Raw genomic sequence first — 22,451 nt, forward strand, 5'->3', positions numbered from 1 at the left:
AGACGAATAAGAAAAGGAGTTTTTCAGTGAATTAATATCACTCGAGTACTTATTTAATCTGAGTCGAGGTAGAATTGTGAATACGTTAAAAAAAAAGGTTACATAAAATTTTTATAGACGGTAGTAATTGTTAAGTCTTCCATATGAATGGTCGAAGTTTTCAGTGCAATTTAAGTACTCCTCGGACAATTCGTCGGCATGATTAATCTCGTCATCGTCAATCAGGGGTATGGTGTATGCTATAATACAAAGATAGATTAAATAAAAAGAATAAGCGAAAGAAGAAGAACGAGAAAATAGAGCAGAACGTAAAAGAATTGTAGAAATTAAGTAAATTTATATATATATATATTTTTATATATATATATATATTTATATATAGATATATATATATATATAGAGAGAGAGAGAGAGAGAGAAAGAAAGAGAGAGAGAAATATATACATTTTATATACATAGATCGCTTACTGATACAATATATCTACATGTGCTTTGTACTTACATATTTATATTATACTATCGTTTTAATAAAAATTTCATATCCACTTATGCATACATATAGTCGAACCAATTATTCAAATGTTTCTCTAACAATTGTCATAAGTTTGAAAAATTGAACAATTGTAACAATATAAACAATATTTCTGAATTATGTTCTTTTTATTCTGAATATAATCATATATGTATATCATATCCTGAATATAATGTACACAAAATTGTTGCTATATATGTGCACATATCATTTCTTTAATAATAAGTTTAATAATAAATTTCTATTCATCAGTCGTAAACATAAAAAAAAGTGTTTATAATGGCCGGAAGAGTAAATCTCTGAATGGAAACACACTCACATCAAATTCTTTTGACTAGATAACAACGCAACTATCGTATATATAATCGCAAAATATGTATATTAAAATTGATTTAACAACGAACAAAAAAAAAAGGAACGAATTGAATGAACGAATAACGTGGAATCTAGCGGGAACAATGTTCTTTTAACATCTAAATCACGACAATCGACAGAACGCTAGTTAGTTCTTTTACACGATAAACATTTCAAAGGATAATTCTTCGAATACTTTCTTATTCATATACTTTTTGTTTTGACAGTACATATTTAGAATATACGTTTTGCTTATGTTCGCAATCGAAAATCAAACTCTCTGTATCGCCTTACGTATCGCCAGTCGCACAAACAAATCTTTCTTTCCATTTACAATAATTATTCGTTTTTTAAATTCATCCAATTCCACAAAAAAACCACGTTCCCGTTGAACTACGAAAACGGAATATACATTCAGAGTGCGTAATGGTTCTCTTAAGATTCAAATCTAGCGTAAAATGAGTTCAGAAATGCACCACATTTAAATGCATAAGACAGAAACGATGATTATAAGAAGTACGAGATCTTACAAGACGAGATTTGAGGTATATAATAGATATAGTAAATCTCAGAGGGTATCAAAAACAATTATGTAGGGCGTAGGACACCGATAGGGTTTCTCTTTGTCTTTCTTTCTTAATTGTACACGATCTTAATAATTTAAGAAAACAGGGGATACATCTTTTTAGAATTTTCGTTTGATAGTCTTTCTAATACTATTAGTTACAAGGCCCGTCATCAAAAATCGTAACATCTCCCTTTCGCAAGGAAAGAACAAGCGAAATATCGAATGAATTGTGAAACACAATAGACAGGCGTTACGTAGGGCTTGGCGAGTACCAAATTCCCAGAAAAACTTCCTTTTTCTTCCCTTTCTTCTTTTTTTTCTTTTCCTTTTTTTTCTATTTTTGATTTCGTTAATCGAAAAAAGTACCTATAGAATATACATCTGTGTAGTTTCTCTAGCTAGAAGAATTAAGATCACATGCCGCCAGGTTTCGGAAGATTTGTATCGTAAGCTCTGATTACGTCCGTCTGTGTCACCGAGCCTCCTTCCTCTTGAGAGAATGCAAATCCATCTGCATCGCGCAGCATGTGCAACAACAAAGATCGTAGCCTATTAATCTCTGTTATTACAACATTAAATTAATTAACACACATGCACTATCTACAGGAAGATGTTAGACTTATTTATAATCGATGTTAGTTTACAGTCTTGCAGGATAAGTTCTATCTTTTTTACGATTTTAGAAAGATTCTTAAACTACAAGTTAAGACATCATCACGTAAGACAACGAGTTGCTCGAGACAAGTACGAGTTACTCTAACAATTAAAGGTTAGTGAAAGTACAAGTTTTGTTAGAATAATGTTGTTAGTGCAGCTTGTAGCTTAATAATAGCACAGCGCATATACACTGTTAAAACTTATCTAGGTGCGAATATTGTGGAAGATTGCTTATTTCGAAGAAAATTTTTTTTATATTAAATAGGCAAAAGTCGTGAATAACAAAGCGTGTGCTCTTAAGTAAATATACTTGTTAGTAACGAGTAAAGAAAATACTACAAACGGCGAGCTTAGAAGACAAAGAATTTGTACAAAAGGACCATCGTTCTGACTGTCCTTGTTTTTCTTTTATTTCTGCTTTTCTTGATTGCAGGCCGTCGTTAGATAAAACAACTTACGTGATAGTTCCACATCGGTATTAACTCTGGAGGCGGCGTTTGATCGCCTGGTGAAAACACTTTTTACGTTTTTCAATAGCCGTGCCGTCTCCGTCAATCTGGAAAGCCGTGCATTCAAAATTGTTTTAGAAACACTCGTTTGTCTATTGATCGTCCTCATCCTTACACTTCAAATTCTTTTCCCACAATAATGATATGCCTCGCGTGTAGCCTTCTCTTCAAGTTACTTATCTAAATTGATTCATGCGGTGCTAGAAATACTATCAGTTGGCGATACAGATCTTTCTGTTCATAATTCTTCTAATCGATGCTCTATTATCTTTAAGAGTTCTATTTAAATATTCCTTGATGCTTTTCATTACAACTTGGATACAAATCGTGTCCTTTGTAATATTATATTAATACAAATTAATTTTGATGTATTAATGGGAAAGTTCATACTATTAATTAATACACATATTAACACATATATATCCTTAAGAATTTGAAAATTCGAATAAACGCTGTAAATGAAACTAATTGAAATAGTAACAAAACAAAAAAATATTTACTAAGATCGTGATTTGTATCTATATATTCTACTAATTTCCATCCAACTAATTTCCAATATGATCTATTTCAATTTCTATCCTTACATGTTTCGATACAGAAAGAATGTTAAAGTTGTATTAAAAGGTGACTGTGATACACGTGCTAATATTATTCATACCGCGGTGCCCTTGCAAGTGAACCGTTGAACGATCATGCAGTTTGGTTAATCAGCAGTGCTTTCGCCTGAAAGTGTAGAATTGCAGGAACACTACGAGTTACGTACATACTACTGGGGGTACTTACACCTCGCGAGCTCGGCGATGGCATGCACAGGCCTTCACGGGATACCGCGAATAAAACATACCAGAAAACCGCATTAACAAACAGAGTACTTGCTTCATACCGATGGGTTTTTTCAAGTGATTGGCCAAACTAGATTACTACCAGAATTAGTTTACTTTCGAAACAACCACTTGTCCGTATTACTTACAATATTTTTTATTGCATATTATATCAATGCAGCTTTATTCTTGTGAACCCAACTAGTATCCAAGTGTTAAACGATTGAAAATAAAATAAAAAGAAATAAATAACTAAAGTTTCTCTACGTTCGTATTCTACGATACTTCGAAAAAGCTTTGGTCTTCGATGCTACTATTTACGCGTACGAAGTATAATCACCAATCTATACTGTAAATCGCTCAAAATAAATTTGAAAAATTGTAGTATTAATACAGAATAAAGTATGAAATTAAATACAGATGAAGATGACAATTAACCATACGAGCAAACAGAGATACAATTAATGAAATGCCTCAGCTTTCCTTTTGCTCCTATACCATATTGCATAAGTATACAGAATGATTCTATTTCTACTAGGTAGGAAGTAAAGAAAACATTATCAATCTTATTCATATGCAGATATGTAATAGACTTTATACTACTTTTGTATTAAAGAACAATACAAATTCATAGTAAGTAGTCTTTAGTACGTATAATGTTTAATACAATAAAAAAAAAAAGTTAACACGTACAGTATTAGACGGTAGACGATACTAGGTAGGAATAGGTAAGGTGTATAAAAAATATAAGGATGCTTACTGATCTTACAGTGGACGGGAATTTGTAGAAAATCTTTAGGAACATGGAATACGGAATGGTGCACTTGAAACATGCCCTGTATGATGAGTGAACCACAGATCCCGCGCCGCGCGCGCAATCGGGAAGATTTTGATCTTACTTCGCCTTCGTGGCGACCAAATCGAGGTCCAACATCGAATTAACCATCGCCTCCTCGAATACGACTTCGATCTCCTGTTGCAATTTTCATTTTTCTACTCAATTGAGACAATTAAATGTTAAAAATATAATTGTTATTAAGAAATCCTAATATAGTAAAACATCGGAAAGTTATTTGGCCTTTGGAAAAAAAATACTATTATGAAAACAAATTATAAACACCATTTTTAACAAGATTGATACTGTATATCGCTATATGCATGCATCTCTAAGTGATTTGTTAGTTCTGAAAGTTATATAGGAATTGTCATCGTATAAAAATAAATGTTATTCTAGTGTGAATGTGGTTTGTTAAAATGTTACATTCAATAAGCCATGCATATTGAACATTAATAAGTAATTTTGTTTTTGTTACTCTACCAATTTTTCATGCAAGGTATATGTACTGCTATGTATCTAAATGTATGTGAATTTTTAACCCCATACGAAAAAATATTATTAATAAGTTACCAATATGAATTACTAAAAGCATATGCCTTTGTTTCGTGACGGTTTTTCAATTCTGAGTCGCTATAATAATTTTGAATTTCTATAATGTATATTAAAAAGATATAAAGAAACTTACGAGCTTCTGTAGTCATGACTGTTGAATATATCCCCGGGGTCTGATTTTCGAATCTCATTTTCTCTAGCTGCCGCAGTTACGGACTTCCAAATTGTATTCTTTACTCTGTAACAGGACATACTTCAAATACGTGTAATTAACGTATTATGATAATTATTGGATATATACTTACGCCTTAACTGTTACATCCACAAGTAGCACTGCTGCTGGTATAAGTACCAAACCCAGCCAGAATACAGGTGAAGAAAACAGCATTCTATCATTGCCCAACATCACTGCACCCACGTTTAAAACAGGCCAAAAATTACTGTAATTGAATTAATAAATGACTTCATTATTTTTTGATGTAAATAAAATACAGATATATTGCGTAACTTACCTATATATGAGAATAAACAAAAACCAAAGCATAATAGATCCCCATGTTGCCAAATGAGTGACCCACGTCCAAGAATTTATTATTAACCCTGCTTTTCCACATACTGTTACAACTACATACTATAAAAAAATAAAATATATTCTTCTTATAAAGAACTGGCTTCATTTTGATAGCACAATAAAACAGTTATTAAATTATAACATACTGTGTATACAAAATTTCCTAACACAATGTATCCACCATCTCGGCCGTTTGCCCATATCACGCCTTCTTTTAAAGCCAGCAGTGACAACCAATAAAGAAGAGATGAATGTATTAAAGCATTTGCAATCCACATCCAAAATACCTATGTAAGCAATGTCGAAATTGTACAAAATTGTTAACATAATGTCAAATATAACTAATACTATACAAAGAATACAATACCTTAAAATTAAACGACGATTCTCCAGTATTTTTTGTAGCATATAATCCTGGATGAGATAAATGAGTTTCCGCGGAACATACTTTATCAAAGAGACCCATAGCTAGTGGAGGAGCTGCTGTAAATACCTAATGTAAATTGTGTACCTTGTATATTGTAACATGTATTATACAATAACTATATATTCTAGTAATTATATGATAGCACAATATGAGCCTATAACTTACAACATTGTAAAGACCAATTGACCATCGCTCGAAAAGGATTTGTCCGGACCAGCCGGAGTAAATGGCAAACCACAGTTCGATAACATACAGACAAATATTTTTGTAGAATGAGTACAATATTAATTTACACATCCTACTGTAATTCCATGAACCATGAACAAATAACAAACGTTTTAAAAAACGAAATTGCGCAATAGAATAGTCAGAAGCACAAGCTGCCTGAAGACCTTCAACTCCGGAAATTCCTAAAGAAATGGTAAAAATTAGTAATATACATCTTTCTTGTTTGTCATGAAGTCAACGAATAAGTAACTTGCCAACGCCGATATGTGCTTTCTGGATCATAGCTACATCATTTGCGCCATCTCCAATAGCAAGTGTTACAACCTTTTTGTTACTTGTTATCAAATCAACTACCTGAAAAACTTTATTACGTTATTGCTTTTGTTAAGAAATATCAAATAAAAATTAAATAAGTTCACAACAAGATCACCTCAGCTTTTTGCATTGGTGAAACTCTGCAACAAATAACAACTTTGCAAGATGAACATAAATCTAGAAAATCCATTCTAATATCACAGGATAATGCAAAATCTAAGGTATTTCCATCTATAATAAGAGCTACATCATTTTGACACTTTAGATCGATTCCAAAATCAAGACACCGCTGTATTATAACTTCCCTTGTTTTCTGTAATTAGATATTGATTTTAAAACTCTTTCCTAAGAAAATTAGAAAATATAATGCTCTCAATCTTTTCTTACATCTAAAGATGATTCATTAATTATATATAATGGCATCCCATGCGTGATCAATTTACAAGAATAGCCAATATTTATGGCAGTTTCTTGTTTATCTCCAGTTAATACCCATACATTAATATCAGCTTGTAAAAGAGCTTGTATTGTTTCTGGTACCTATGACATTATGAATTCCCATCATTCATTTCTGAAAACATATATCGGAAAACAAACTACACACATACCTGATCTTGTAATTGATCTTCAATAGCAGTTGCCCCTAATAATCTTAATTTTGTTTCAATAAGGTTCGCAGCATTTTCGATCATACTTTCACGATTTCCTAAACTAATTGTCGCATTGTGATAAGTTTCACGCCACCACTATTAAAAAAACGGCTGATGTCACAATTTTATTCAAAATGAATCAAATGAAAATTAACAATAAAGGGTACGCACCTGATAGAAATTATCAGGTATATCTGCAACGGCAAAACAAAGCGTTCTTAAACCTTCGGATGCAAATGCCTCCAAATGTTCCAAAGTTACGTCTCGGAAATCGTCCAAACTACTCTGTTCAAGGTCGTTATTATCTAAGGGAGCTGGACATAATCTTTCGTAAATAACGGAATCAGCTCCTTTACAAAAAAGTTTGATTTTTCCGTCTGGTGTTTTGACAATTACGGACATCCTTTTTCTAGCAGAAGTAAATTCTATTACATTTAATATTTCATAACGAAGTCTTTCACCCAAAGCTATTATTTCCACATAAGCGGGCGTTCTAGTATCGAATACGTAATTAAATTTACGAGCTCCATCTACTAACGCCCTTTCATCTATTTAGATAATCGTGTATAAAATTAAACTATGAATAATGTTTAAAGATATAAACACATTAATATAAATACATTACCTGGAGATGCAGCATGATAAATTACAGTTTCATCAATTTTTTCAGGAATAACAGTATGACACACTGAGAGCATAATCATAAATTCATGTACTACTTTTTCATGGTTTGCAGCCTTTTTATCAACAGGACGAGAAGAATCTTGTACTGACCTTCCTTCAACAATATCTCTAATTAGCTCACTATTAATACTAGTAGCGACTTCATTGCCATTTATATTTGGATTTGGTAAACTGTAAACAAATTTTTTTACTTAAAAACAACTAAATAAGATAAAAGGCAATAAATGATAATACTTAAAACGCTTACTCATATAACTTGCCACCAACTGAACATCGTTTAAACTCCATTACATTTTTCGTAAGAGTTCCGGTTTTATCAGTAAAGACATAATTAACTATGCCAAGTTCTTCGTTAAGATTGCTTGTACGTGCCATTGCTGGTGTATCGGTTTCTGCATGGTACATTTCGATATCCATATTAATGAACGTGGCTTGAATAAATCTCACTACTTCCAACGTGACTTGCAACGAAATGGGTATTAAATTGTTAAATAAAATCATAAATGTTAAGAGATTAAAAGCAAAATTTTTAGTCATTTCCTCTGAAATAAATAAACAATTATTTAGTTTTGTGATTATCTTCGAGAAAGTTGAGAAAATAAGCCAATTTCTCACCTTGTAAACCTAAATACCACAATCCATAACTATTAGCTCTGGTCCAAAGAACATTAAATATTGCAGATAATAGGCACAGCAAAAGAAGTATAAAGAATAACATGAGTATTTGTGTATTGGTCAGTCGATCCAAGGTAGACCTTTTCAAGGGTGCAGTTGTAGTATTGTTTTGCATAAGTTTTGTATCATGGCCTGTGTAAATTACTACACCAAACACCCACCGTGTGTTTCTTAGCATTGCACCACGAGGCAATACTTGATCAGGTCCCAAAGCTACAGGTCTAAAAAGTGAAATATACATTTCTTACATACAACTTCATAACATCTCTCAAATTTTTGTAAGAAACAACCATACTGTTTATTTGTTTCTCGCAATACTCCATTAAACTCATACAATTGTCTGTTTGGTGGTTCACATTGAATATTTGCACGAAAATTCATTAATTCAACAGTATCTAAGAGACTGGCAGTGTCAGGATGGGCCTGTCGTATCTTCAAATTTGTTTCTCCATCCAAATTGGCAGTCTCTATGAAAGACATACCCTGTGGCTCCGATGATGATAATAAAATCAAGTCAGCAGGGAAGAACTTGTTGTTGTGAACCTATGCATATTAAAGAAAGCGATTCTAGCAGAAATATGTTAATTATAAATCATTACCACATCCAGCTTGGGAAAAATAGGATGCAACCTTAACCACATCACCAACAGCAATATTTCTCCATTGTATCCATTGCCAGTGGCCATCTCTCAAAACCTCCACTTCACGCATATTTATTTCATCATCTGCTCTGTGTCTTTTCTGTAAGTAACGATATTATAATATTTTATATTGGATAATAGAAATTAATTTATGATTAGGGATACTTACAATATCTTCGACTATCTCCTTTAATGCAGATACGCTAAGAATAAAAATTAATGGAACCAAAGTTGTGTATCGACCTGTAGGTGATACATCCGGTATTTGCTAAAATTAAGAACAAGATAATGTGTAATAAAAAGTACCATATAAACGTTTGTTTATGTATGTAAGATTTGTTTACCTGCATGAGGGCGATGAATAGGAAGAAGCAATTACTATATCGACGAAATTGTTCGAAAAGAAACATAGGTATAAACGAAAGAAGTGAGTACTTCGCGGTACTAATGCGATTGTTGTTGTATTTCGCTGGCTGCTGGGGAGCATTTATGAAAACCACCCTTTCTTCACTGCTATCATGTTGATACGAAGACCGCTGATCGTCACCTTGGGATGCACCATTTTCCGCCCTTATGGGACCAACTACGATAAAACATACATCATTTTATATTACTATGTTTTCTCTCATCGAAACATCTGCTTCAAAACTATAATAAACTAAATAAGTTACGATCGTTACATATGAAAGAATTAATCAGTAATACGATATTACTTAATAATACATATTATGCTATTTATTAATTCGTTTTTATCGTTTTATAACATAACTTGGAAGGTATGTATTTCTTATCTAACTATAATAATCGCGTGTTTGATTGCAATCAACCATTTATATTTTTTCTGAATATGTTGACTTACGATTTTGAGCATACAAATAAAGATGAAACCGGGATCTGAGTTCGTTGAACCATTGTATTACTTTCGTACGAGCTATTTCCATGTTACTGGTTGTTAAATAAAATGTCTTTCACATCACTTCTCTTTGCCACACCGATCCATATTTATCGCGCGACAAAACAACACTATCACAAACACAATCTAATGTCTTTGACGCTGTATTAATGATATAATATCAAACGATATAAAATCAGTAACGTTTCACATCTCTTTTCGTTCAATTATATCGAAAAATAAATGATAATACACGAATTCAGACGTGTCTAGAGACCAGAGAGAACTTAGTGGTTTCACTATGTTATTTAAGAAGAAAATGACGTAGTTCGGGACTCTATTATCATCTTGGAGGTTATAGGTGCATATCTAAAAAGGCATTCCGTAAAAAACTGTTTTATCGCGGTCAATAAGAAGTAACATTGCCCAAGAAGAATTCATTTCAATGTCACTAACATTTTAATGATCATTAAATCTCCAACTTAATTCGTGTATGTTGATAATTTTTAAAAAAATTCTATACGTATAACTATATGTATTTATATTATCTATATATACTATAAAATTGTGAAACAAAATATTAATGATTTGTAAAATTATAGTTCGTAAAAAAATAATACAAAATCATAGTATTACTAACAAATATTTACTATATACTTATTGCAGAGCTGAATTTTAAACGACTTTGCATATAAAATGTATACATTTTTCGAATCTATTTTATAATTTAAATAAAATTTGTCAAAATCTCATTTCAAGGACAGCCGGTTATACCAATACAGTGAGCGTCTTGATATGAGTATTATCACTTGTGTATATACATTGTGCATACCGAATATACACATATTAGCCGTATCTGCTGCATCTAGATCGTATTACGCAAAACAAAAACTGCATAGTATCAAACTTGATACGTGAGTGTTAAATGATTATTTTTTGATAGTGTACATACATTATTCCACGACACGCGTGCACGCAAAATATTTGAGCTCGTATATCCCATAGTTTCTCAACACCAATCATGTAATAATTACTTCCGGCGATATATTATCCATTCGTACGTCACCACTACCAAAACAGTTGTGTAACAAGTAGTTGAATGCGATTAAAGTTGCAAATGAAAAAAGACAGCCTATTGTGAGACTACTAAATTGAATACAATCGATGACGATGGAGGAATAAGAAACATCAAGAGGCACTAAATTTAAAGAATACAAATTAAACGTATTCTCTGTGATTATATTATTCGTTACTGATTAGAAAATAAGGACCAAAACTGACATACGATTTTAACATTTCATTCAACCGACTTGGAACTTGTTTAATCCATGAAAGAAAACAATATAGATAGCCAACATTCTGTGAAGATCTACACACGTCTTCCTATAATAAAACTTCCTATGAAATGATAGTTAACGTACACCTGTCGAACACCTTTCTGCTCGAAATAACGATCGGTTAAACGAACTACATATCTGCGTCATCGTGGAGGAAGAAGCTTCGCGCCTGTCGCCACACCCCTACCGATACAACGGAAATACGAATGTACGTGCAACGCGATCCTACGAATTAATCCACTTCTAACTGTTCTCTAAAACCCGCAGTACTTCTTGCAAAAATTCTCGAGTCGCGAGTTCGCGTAACCATGTCACGCCTGCAAATTTGCTCGAGAGACACTGATTCTAGTTCGTAGGTGGCACTGGTCATCAGCGACTTCTTTACCGAGGTATGTATATCCGGCCCATTAGATTGCCAATAGTTAGGTAATTTATACGTGCAATTTATGTTACTAGTACGACTTCATTTACGATCATCAACATTTAATTGTATTCTTACTCATACTAAAATTAAAAAATAAATAACGATGGATAAAAAATACTACTGTAACTAAAGGAAACAAATAGGATGATTTTCAATATGAAAATAATATAATAGATGAATACGTTGATACTTAGAACGTATAAGATCGAAAACGTTGGCTTAAAACGTTGGATATTTGGATCGCTTAGAGACACAGGCTCTCAAGTGGTTTAGTACACTACTGACAAGGGGGTGTCCACAAAATGTGACAGCCCTGTACACGTGTTACCCTGAAAACGCATGCGCCTGCTACCGGCAACAAGTTGGCATCAGCACCGAGCTTCACTCCACCAGTATTTTCCATGAATACGTAGACATGTACGTACGGTAAAGTTGCGTCAATATACAACGCCGATGCTCCGAGACTATAGGCCAAGGACATTTCCGCTGGGGTGGACTGGAGGTAGCTCCGCGCTACTGATGTTATACTTTATTGGACAATCCGTTCGCGCTATTTTAATGGAACAATATTACGATATAAAATACAAAGGAAACGGGAAAATCTTATTAGATTTTTCACTTTCTATAATATTTCAGAATGTATTTCGAATTAAACAATAGGAATGACAAAAATTATTCAGCGTGAATATTCTACAATATGTAGGATCTAAACACCGAATAAATTCTACTTCAAAAACTTAAAATTTAATTTCGCTACCGAATATTTACTGCCATACAATACTAGAGATTTGAACTTGCGGCTAGAAATCCTATCAACATATATCCTTTTGGCATGTATCTTTACGACCACAAAGAACAATACGACTTTGTGGCTAGCTATCATATTACGAGCGTATTTATAGCGTATTTATATTCATAGTATTGTGAATAACTAGACTCCGGATATTTTTTGTAAAGTCATTTTTTATCGCGATTAAAAGAATAGAATCTGAATAGAGATGTGTTTTATCTATTAAATGCTATAACGTCTGCTCTACTTTTGATATTTCGTATATATTTCTTCGTCTTACATATATTCTGCAGAAATGTTCGTACTTTTAAATTTTCCATAAATGCATAAACTAGATCCGCAGTCTACTAATAACAGAAAATCTTTCCAGTCGCCAATTGCAGGAAATAACAGCCTGTGGACATGTTTTACCTTCGGAATTTGTTTCATGCACTCCAGCTTCCCGCAGTTCGATGTGTTCACGTGTCCTTCGGCTCCCAATCCCAGTCGTCAGAGAATCTATACGTAGGCCAATATTATCGACGTTATCGATGTTGCCGAGATCGATGGGACTACCGATGATATATGGACCGGATTGTTCTTGGGCACCATCGTTGGTTTGACCGCTCACGGATGAGGAACTGTTACGAACACCGCTGCTTTGTGGGGGTGTACCGTCCATATGAGGTATAGAAGAAAGATCCGGAGGTGTAAATGGACGTAACAAGCCAGGACTGGGAACCTGGGGGCTCCCCCTGGCAGTTGGTTGCATTGAACGCAGCGGGGCCTAAATCAGATCGAATTCATTAATGTAGCTAATGTTGGCTATCTTTAGTATTTAGCTTAAGGAGAAAAGTGTGTTAGACATTTAGATGACTCGTTTATCGAAACAGTTACTAAATCAGTAGGAGAATCGGGATTCGAATTTTTATGGTATGATTTTATGGTTTATCTAAATTTTGATTTTTATCTAACCGACTATATTGTAGAATTTGTGGATCAACAAACTCCAAACATATTTTTAATATGATAAGTATTATCTATATATATATATCAAATTATCCCAGATCAAATTATCATGACTCGTATCCCGATTCGATAATGCATTTTTTGGTATGTAATAATAAGGCGGACAGATACTTAAAGCTACACAAACATATCTATTTTGAAAATAAAACGAGGCGTAGGTGAAGATTACGATCAAGCGGTAAAATACGATCGTCTTTCGACGAACGTAATTTTCGATGATGTAATGCCGATGTTAAGAATATACAATGTAGAGACATACATATTGTAGAGATACATATTGTAATAATTCGTATAAATAAGAACACATGTACGAACAACATGAAATAATTCAGAACGTAACAAGGACTCGAAATGAGTTTGATCATTGTTTGGAAATACTTTGTGGATGCTGTAAAAATGCTAAGTCTGTGGATTCAACGATACCATTGAAAACAAAGGCAAATATTGATGTTCTGGGTGTGCACGAGGCACAGTTCACGACACGAGCACTTTGCGACAATTTACGGTTATACGATGATAATTCATCGCGTTTATATGGGTTACATACGTGGTTACAATGTGAATCTATTAGAGCTCGATATAAAATCTCTCTAGAAGAAACGAACATCACATCAGACAAAGACAGACAGGCAGTAGATGTATTGTAAGAATACTTCTACTTAGTTATACAATGAAACCAGATAACACGAAGAGGAATGTTCGTAGAAGTTTGCGTTGAATTTGTGCTTACACGAATCCTTACTGTTGGTCACGTACTGTTTTCAATGACACGATTATTCTCTAAATTAATTCATACACCCGATGTATTATTTATGAAGAGCTTTTTAGGAGAAGGTCCATACATTAACGTGCAGTTATGTACTCACGATTTTCAATCGAGTAGGCCAAGGCGGATTTCTGGCGGCCGTCCTTCGACCCGTTTTATGGTTTTCGGCCGTCGAAACTTTGATTATATTTTATCAGACTCCTACTGACGTAAGCTTACAAAAATAATTTATTTTTCTTTATCTTCATTGGAACCAATATTACCAGAAATGGTATTGACAACTTATCGGTATTATTCGTTTCTTATCTACTTTAGCAAGGCACTTCGATGCCACACTACGAACGTACTAACGCGATATGCGCTTCTAGCAACAAAGAAAAAATATAACATGGGACTCTTCGTCGTCCGTGTAACGAATCTCTATGTCAGAGTTTCAGTTTCGTCACGCTCGCTTGTCGGGAATCAAGATTCAGTAGTAAACGTGGTTCTCTGGCCAGACGAGTTGTACAACAGGTATCGCAATTCTCCTGCGACAGAGTAGAATATTCGAAACAGCTCTAAGAACAAATTCACGACGGAAATAGATCCAGCTTATGCTCATACCGCAGGAAAAGGAATCAACGCGTCGAACGACACACGATCACTTCATATTTTCGTTCTTTCGTTTTTTTTGTTTCTTCTTTTTCTTTTTCTGTAACGAGGAAACGATTGATCTACACTGAAGCGTCCCTTTGCGTGTCGGCGAAAAGAACACCTTGTCAATAACGCGATGTAACGAGCACTGTGTGAAAAATACGTTTGCACTCCGTAAAGTCTCTGCCACGCGAAGTCTCGATATTCTTCCCTGAACGACGATCAATCATAACCACGTACAAACACCGGTATAAAGTGGATTAGGACGTGTGAAAATTTTTGGCCGCGTTAACCATCACACGAAATTACTGATTATCCGGAGCCATGTTTCGGAATTGTTCTCTATGCTCTTTGATACCAAACATTTACGTTAAAAACTGGAGGTAAATAGCGACAAATCAATGAAGCAAAATACCGTAGTTTCGACCGAACGTGAAAGTTACAGCAAAACACTTAATCAAGGTTCCTCGTATTATTATAAGCACAAATCGGCAACGTCTAATAATGACACAGAATAACACAAGATGTGCAACTACTCGAGCAATTTACGAGGTCAATGTAATCAAGATCAACGCAATCGTGCTGCAACGTATCATTTGATAATATCGGGTGTAAAATGAAATCCACGAACAATCGATAGATATGGTATGATAATACGGCGAAACCGTAATCGACCAGGCAAGAAAATCGAAAATTTTCGAAGGACGACCAAACACTCGTGGAAAATGTTTTCTTGACGTGGTCGGTTCTCATAAAATTCTCGTTTCAGATAGAAATCTCACCGCCAAGAGGCACCATGGTATTTAGAAAATTTTACGCTGATAAGTTTCACGCAACGTGTCAACTTCGTACACTTCTGCTGCCTGCGGTCTAATATTTTGCATGTAAAAATCGTTCGATATTTTATCACGTCGATCTTATGATTTTTTACAGTTGAAATCTCCTCAAGTTGATAACGAGCTCTTGAGAACGAATATAGTCCGATAACTCATTCCGACAACTTGCTCACTATCACGTTTAAAATCTGTGAAATTTTCTCTGCGTACGATAAAGCACTGAATGTAGTATTTTGCACTAGCACCGATGTGTTACAGTATTCGAAAAAGATAAAATTACGTTTTGAAGTGTAATTCCACGACGCGATTAACCAGTGAACACCGCGCGCCAGATAACGGTAATTAATTCGTGATTAGTTTAATAAGCATGTTTTGGACAGGCAATGGCAAGAAACAGACGAATGGTGTAACATGCGCCCGACGACATCCGTTCATTAACTTTTCCATCTCTCTCGTTATCCCTAAAAACAACACGCGTACACGTGTACTACTTCTTCGTCTCCCTTCTTGGACGCGGGTTTTCATGTCGACGGAACGACGTACACTATTACCTGACAGACGCGTCGGCTCTCGTCTCTCCCTGATATAAACCGCCTACGATCTTCTGCGCGTGCCACTTGCTCGCTTAGACTTAGTCACCATTCGATCGACAAATTAGGCCATAAAATCGCTCCATAAAATCATTGCCTGCTCCAAGAAAGTTTTATCGTACTTTTAAGAAATTGTTCAAGTCTTAATTAATTTCATCGAATTGATTAATGATAACAAACGATTAAATCGAATGGATAGAATCAACGAAATATATTGTATTATTACGATGTTAGGAAGTAGCCTGATAGTACAAACAGGTTGAGGGAGTGGTTTCCATTACGTGGAGGATCGTGCGGAAGTGAATTAAGCGATCTACGTCAGACTACTATTCCTCGCACGCCTCTTTGTGTTTGAACTACTAGAAGTTGATCATTACCAGTAATTAGATAGAATGGGTGAAATTGATCTCATAATGTCGTAGAGATAGAGCTTAGCTGTATAGGAAAGTTAGAAGCAGTTTTTATATTAGAGCTTCTATAAGAAGCGGACTTAACCGTCGTGTCTGACTACCGTTGCTTATTCTACTTAAGGCGATCAGAGTGGCACTTATATCAAACTATCCATCAATTTATACGTTGCGGATTGCTGCAATTACGTTCTATGAGATGCTAAAATACGAAGGGAATACTATTCGTACGTGGTAGAAAACAGCAAATACAAAAAATGAAGTCACAATACCGAAATAAACAGGTTGGTAAATAAGAGGCAATAGAGAACGAGATGTATCAAAAATAATGAGATACGTATACACGTTGTTATTACGTTATTACCATATGCTACTTATCGTGGCACGTTCGCGTTATTATTGATAAAATGCAAAATCCACGCGTATATTTGATAAATACATCGACGTTCCAAGAAGATTTTCATCGAATAAAACCAAGGTCTTTTCGCATAACAAATCGTAGAATAAATTGCATAATAAACGGTACGATACCGATATTAAAAAAGGAGAGGAAAAATATACTAATAAGGAATGCGATAGCATTTATAATAGAAACAAATCGATATCTCGATTGAAATAAATTGATCGAAGAGTCGCCGAATAATTGAATTTCATCGATTTCACATAATTACATAGGCATATACTAGTGACCAGGCTCGAGTCATGGGTCACGAGACGTAAAAACATAGTCGATCCCTATCTAAGTCCTGTTATTACCAAGGACCGCCCTTTAGCGGAAGTGGGTTGCCAGGATTCGCAAAGGACGTTACACTTTCGAACTATTCACCGAAATGTTAATTCTCAAGGGTGCTTTTATACGCATCGATTTTCACTCGACTGTACACGTTTCCCACGGATAAGTGTTTCTCATCTTTCGTCCAACGTGTTGCCGCATTATCGTTGGCTTTCTATCTACGCCAATGATGATACAGCCAGGCATATTGAATTTCGCGGGAAATTCCATTTATAATCGTAAACGTTCTGTCTTCTCGTATATCAAACAAATACATCAAAGAAACCCATATCGATCTGAATGGTTATGAAAGGAGGAAAAAAACATGATAAATGACGAAACAATTTTTCTATTCGATGAAATCTATTTGAAATCAGATACAAACACGATGTAGCTAAAACATGCTAAGATGGCGGGTTATAATGAAAAAGATCGTATGATCCGTGTAATTGGTTTATGGGTGCAACCGTGTTTTTCGAGACGGAAATAAAAGCGGATAAGTCGGGGGAATGCCATAACAAGAAGGAGCGGCCCTTCCCATCTCCCACTGATCATCTACTGTATGTGTATACCGAGAGATATATTGGCTCGTCTATTTACGAAGCCAGCTTTCATGTTTGCGATCGGTGACGGCGTTGATTCCGTCGATAGGACACACGTGACGCCACACCCTCAAAATGAGCTTCTATGTTCTTCCTCTATCACGGAATTGGGAAATGAATTAAGAAAGAAAGCAGACAAACCGCACACAACGTAACCGACAACAGGAACGATTTTTCTAATGAATTTATATGAAAGAATCGTGCACAGGTCACTTGCTTCGCGTGCAAATGGAACAATGGAAGCGGAACCCTACTCGTTTTTAATATTTTACGCCGCAATCGAAGGAGGAATCTCATCGAGCGCCGCGACCAGATATCGTGCAACACAAGATCTAATGATATCACAAATAACGGAATTAGAGTATAATCATGCTGGCACGGTCAGTCATTTGTCAGAAATCCATCGTTTATATCTTCGACTGTTGTCGAATGAAAAATCATTATCAGCAGGATGTTTATGTCTTCGCGTTACGTAAATTATACATATATCTGTATAAGATATACTAGAGAAAATTTTCTCAATACCATATCTATAACAGAAATATGAAAACTAACACCCTAATTGCAACATCAAAGATATGTATATAAAGATATGTATGTATATGTGTATGATTATCAAGACAAGATATTACAGCATTTTCACTGCCAGCGTTATGACCAACGAATATAATGTTAGGAACATTCCAACGCTGGTGAACTGCATTTTAATCACGCATGTAGGCAACTATCCAAATCACGTTTGTAATTGGCACTGACTGAACCTTCTAGTTGTCAGCGTGATCAAGTATCTACAAACTGCTCTGAAACAGGTTGTCTTTGGAAACAGCTGTTCCGCACACGTGATAGAAACGACGCTTGTTCCATTACGAATACCGAGCTACCTGTTGATATAAATATAAATTCTAAATTTGATGTCGAAAATAAAACCAATATTACTGAATCGACCATGAAGATTAATTTCATATTCGTTAATGATTGTGTTCTCGTGGATACATTTGTAACGAATATTCGATAATAGCCAAGAACTTCATTATTCCAATTCGAAAGTCGTGGACTTCTTTTCAAACTAGTTGAAATAATACGATCAATTGGCTAGACTAGATTTAAATACCATCCAACAGGAAATGACTACTCTATTGGGGGTGGGGATTTTTTGCCAAGAGGAATTTTGTCAGACTGACATGTGTTCGTGAAAAGCTATTCTTCTCAGAAATAACTTTGTGAAATTGGGACGAAAACGTAATGAAAACCTGGCCGACGTTCAGCAACATATGCGGTTCACGTGAGAGGAGATTTGTTCCGCGTTTTTCAGCTCAGTTAAACAAAGTGCACGCGTTTCGTTGATCGATCGTCAAAATCGAACAGTTGCAACAATAATCATTCTCGAACGATTTTAAAATATACTTTACCTGTAGAAATAAATAAAACTAACTATTAAATACCAAAAGTTGGTTTGTTTAAACGAGGTTCAACACCTAAAGATAGCCACGAAAATCAATTAGAAATGTATTTTAATAATCAAATGAATTCGAGTTCCATATAAAAATCAATGTAGAATTAGAGGATTTAAGTGAAATACATTTCGCAATTTCTTACAATTACGAGGCTTTGCCCTAATCTTAGCCATGCTACAAGAATTCTCTTCTCAATCACGCCGCATCCTCAACAATGAAATTACTAGAATGGTCAAAATAACCAATTTGTAACTTTTTATACAAATTTGAAGTATTAATAAATATTGTTTTGTTCCTTGTACTATGTTCTTTTATATATCTTCTAGTCTTTCAGGGCTTTCACAGTTCTCTTATCAGAAGGCGGAATGAATTTCCCACTTCATGACCATAACCCTCAGGAATCATGGCGCTAGTCTTCGAATATTTATTTCAAATAAATGATACTCGATAGCCGGATGACTTCCAAGTGACATCATCCGTCACTTCATCTCAAAAACATCCTTCTCAGTCAAAAGCAAAATAGCGTGGAGCAAATTGCCTTCGAGGTTTATTGCTAATATAAAATTCTAAAAATCGCTCTGCACTGGCTATTAATACTCTAACAAGGACGAATACTGATGTTGTGGAATCTTTCAGTATTACGTATCACTGGTAATTTGACCGGTTATATCACTTATCTTACATACACCCACGCGGATTCAGAGGGATCCTCTATCAATGTCTCTTTGGGGACTCAAAAGTGCAAGCGCTACTGCTAGGCCATCAACAAATGATATCATCGAGCCTTCCGTTTAGTATTAACACGCTAACCGTGTTATCGATCATTCGGGGTGAAATTATTACAAGGCCACCAGTCGATATTGTTGAATGAAAGAAACGAAACGTATCGACTTTTCATACATTAGAACATATGTACCGGCTATCGCGCGACAATTCGCATATCGTTGTGTATTGTTTAACGAGTGCCTCACAAGTGCACACTACTGCACACGTGTGAAATGCAAACAAGAGCGAATGCATAAAGACGTTGCACAGTTGGGTTAGGTCACCCAGATCGATGCATTATGCAACAAGTAGTCAAACTGAAGTGCAACGTTCAGCCTAATCGCGCGAAAATTTCATAAATGTAGTTTACATATACCTATAACGATCTAGACCTAACATCGTCGATCGCGTCGATGATGTAAAAGCAAACAGCATCGATAAAATAGTTCTTATTGTTCTTTCGGGCGAATAACACTTTCGTCCTTGTGTAATCGTTGATTTTAATCAGAAACGATGAGTGGACGCGACATAAACAAATTTTAATTTGAATTAAATGCAATTACGCTCCCAGCTTGACTCATTTCGAGTTGCGTTTCATCCACAGCTGATTCTTCGCAAGTTTCCTATACCGTAATGCGATAGATATGTAATATTTGATATTACATGTTGTATTAATAATAATATTAAATGTTGTATGCACGAGACTTTGTTTGTATGAAGAGAGTGATAACTTGAAATCTTGATAGCTTGAAAGGATGTTTCTATGAGATCATTCAATGAAAAGTATAACTTTATTTGACTATATATGACTAATATTACATTGTTATTGTATTTAAGAAATCCAATGAATTCTTAATTGGACGAGGCAAATAATTTATTAGAATTTTCTGTAATACATATTTGCTCTACCTAGTCAATACTTAATAATGAAAAAATCAAATTTTAAACGAGACATTTAACATGAATTAAAATGTGCATTAAAATGTAATGTAACTAAAATAAACTGATAATTTATATTCTAATATTACACGTATCAATAATTCTTACAACATTTGTACATAAATATTGGGTATTATACGTTTGTATCGTACTCGTAGTAGATATGTTCTATGTGAATGTTAAGCGTTGATCGTATACAATATAACCTCTAATATTCTTTACACAACGTATTTGTGTCAATAAGAGAATGAAATGTCTAAGTGAATACTCACAGGTACTAAGCCGTGTGTCCGTATCTATAGTGCCGTACGCATGTCGCCAGCTTCTCAGCATTTCACACCGTTAAAAGATAAATCCAAGCAAACTCCAAGAAAATTACACAGCATACGCTTACACACGAAAAGTAACCACTAATGCACACCCGTTTCACACCCGGGTAAGGTGGTACAAAAGGAAACGTAGAGTCCTGCACTTAGCCTGAACGAAAACATACGATATCTGAAAATAATCAACCGATCGTCAGCGCCGATATAACGGATTCTGTGTTCTGGTTACTTTCAATCTTTGACTTTCTCTTTCTTTTTGAAACGTTTCAAGGATCTGCACGAATCAGTAGCTCGCACACGATATTTCAAAGAAATGCAAGCCGCGGGTGCGACACTATCGAGATCTACGTCGTCTGTCATAGGCGCTACCTAGATTCTAAAGTCTAGATGTAAAACACGTAGAAGTAACGTACATGTGACGGAATCGGTTATTTATTATTAACCCCCCAGGCCATACATGCGAAACAGCGTCCCTCTGTAAGTGTCATGGCGCCAAACGCTCTGAGTAATTCTCTTGTTATCGCCAGATGTCACTATACGTTAATGCGAGAGCTATCTATGGAGACTCGTGTAACTAATATGCATCACGCTTTATTTGCGTATCGGTATTGCAGAATTTGGTGGAAATATTTTTTAAATTTGAACAATAGATGATATCAAGGTATAAAATATAAAATATTAATACTCTGTTATTTGATAAATTTAATTGTTAAAGAAAGACAAAATATGATATAATTTAATTTTATTTTAACAACAAATATTGCTAATAAATAATGTTTTATGTGAAAAAGATTTGTTTTTTGTTTTTACTACATATTAATTGTAAGTATGTATTGGTACACGTTCTAAAATATAGTATAACAATTAAGAGAGACTTTTAAGACAGTT

The 22,451-nt window shown here is 34.7% G+C and overlaps 1 protein-coding gene across 13 annotated transcripts; it reads right to left on the bottom strand.

Moving 5' to 3' along the window:
* Positions 1-19: 19 nt before the first annotated feature.
* LOC122577567 (probable phospholipid-transporting ATPase IA) lies at positions 20-21,978 on the bottom strand. Of its 13 annotated transcripts, none has more exons than XM_043748902.1 (24): positions 11,336-11,575; positions 10,867-10,982; positions 9,882-10,076; positions 9,367-9,605; positions 9,192-9,290; positions 9,012-9,122; positions 8,677-8,924; positions 8,322-8,602; positions 7,954-8,248; positions 7,648-7,877; positions 7,194-7,570; positions 6,981-7,118; positions 6,760-6,912; positions 6,488-6,685; positions 6,312-6,411; positions 5,995-6,239; positions 5,770-5,895; positions 5,549-5,689; positions 5,344-5,462; positions 5,137-5,271; positions 4,965-5,069; positions 2,570-2,667; positions 1,821-2,013; positions 20-239 (listed from the first exon to the last, which is right to left on the bottom strand). In XM_043748902.1, the coding sequence occupies exons 3-23, from the start codon at positions 9,961-9,963 to the stop codon at positions 1,868-1,870; spliced, it is 3,666 nt and encodes a 1,221-aa protein (XP_043604837.1). In that variant the 5' UTR covers positions 9,964-10,076; positions 10,867-10,982; positions 11,336-11,575; the 3' UTR covers positions 20-239; positions 1,821-1,867. The 13 variants fall into 13 exon arrangements, with proteins under 13 accessions (XP_043604837.1, XP_043604835.1, XP_043604827.1 ...); XM_043748900.1 differs by having other exon boundaries at positions 9,882-10,283; XM_043748892.1 differs by lacking the exons at positions 9,882-10,076; positions 10,867-10,982; positions 11,336-11,575 and adding exons at positions 12,877-13,231; positions 21,510-21,978.
* Between the last annotated feature and the right edge of the window lie 473 nt (positions 21,979-22,451).

This window comes from Bombus pyrosoma, linkage group LG2 (genome assembly GCF_014825855.1).
Source record: "Bombus pyrosoma isolate SC7728 linkage group LG2, ASM1482585v1, whole genome shotgun sequence".
Lineage (NCBI taxonomy): Eukaryota > Metazoa > Arthropoda > Insecta > Hymenoptera > Apidae > Bombus > Bombus pyrosoma.

Bases quoted from the DNA above. Each gene is read 5' to 3' on its own strand.
- LOC122577567 (XM_043748892.1), bottom strand. From the start codon at position 13,216: ATGCAACCAACTGCCAGGGGGAGCCCCCAGGTTCCCAGTCCTGGCTTG. The intron at 7,571-7,647 runs GTAATGTATTTA...TTATCTAAATAG, and splicing joins TTATCATGCTGCATCTCCAG to ATGAAAGGGCGTTAGTAGAT. The intron at 2,014-2,569 runs GTAAGTTGTTTT...TTGTAATAACAG, and splicing joins TACCGATGTGGAACTATCAC to AGATTAATAGGCTACGATCT.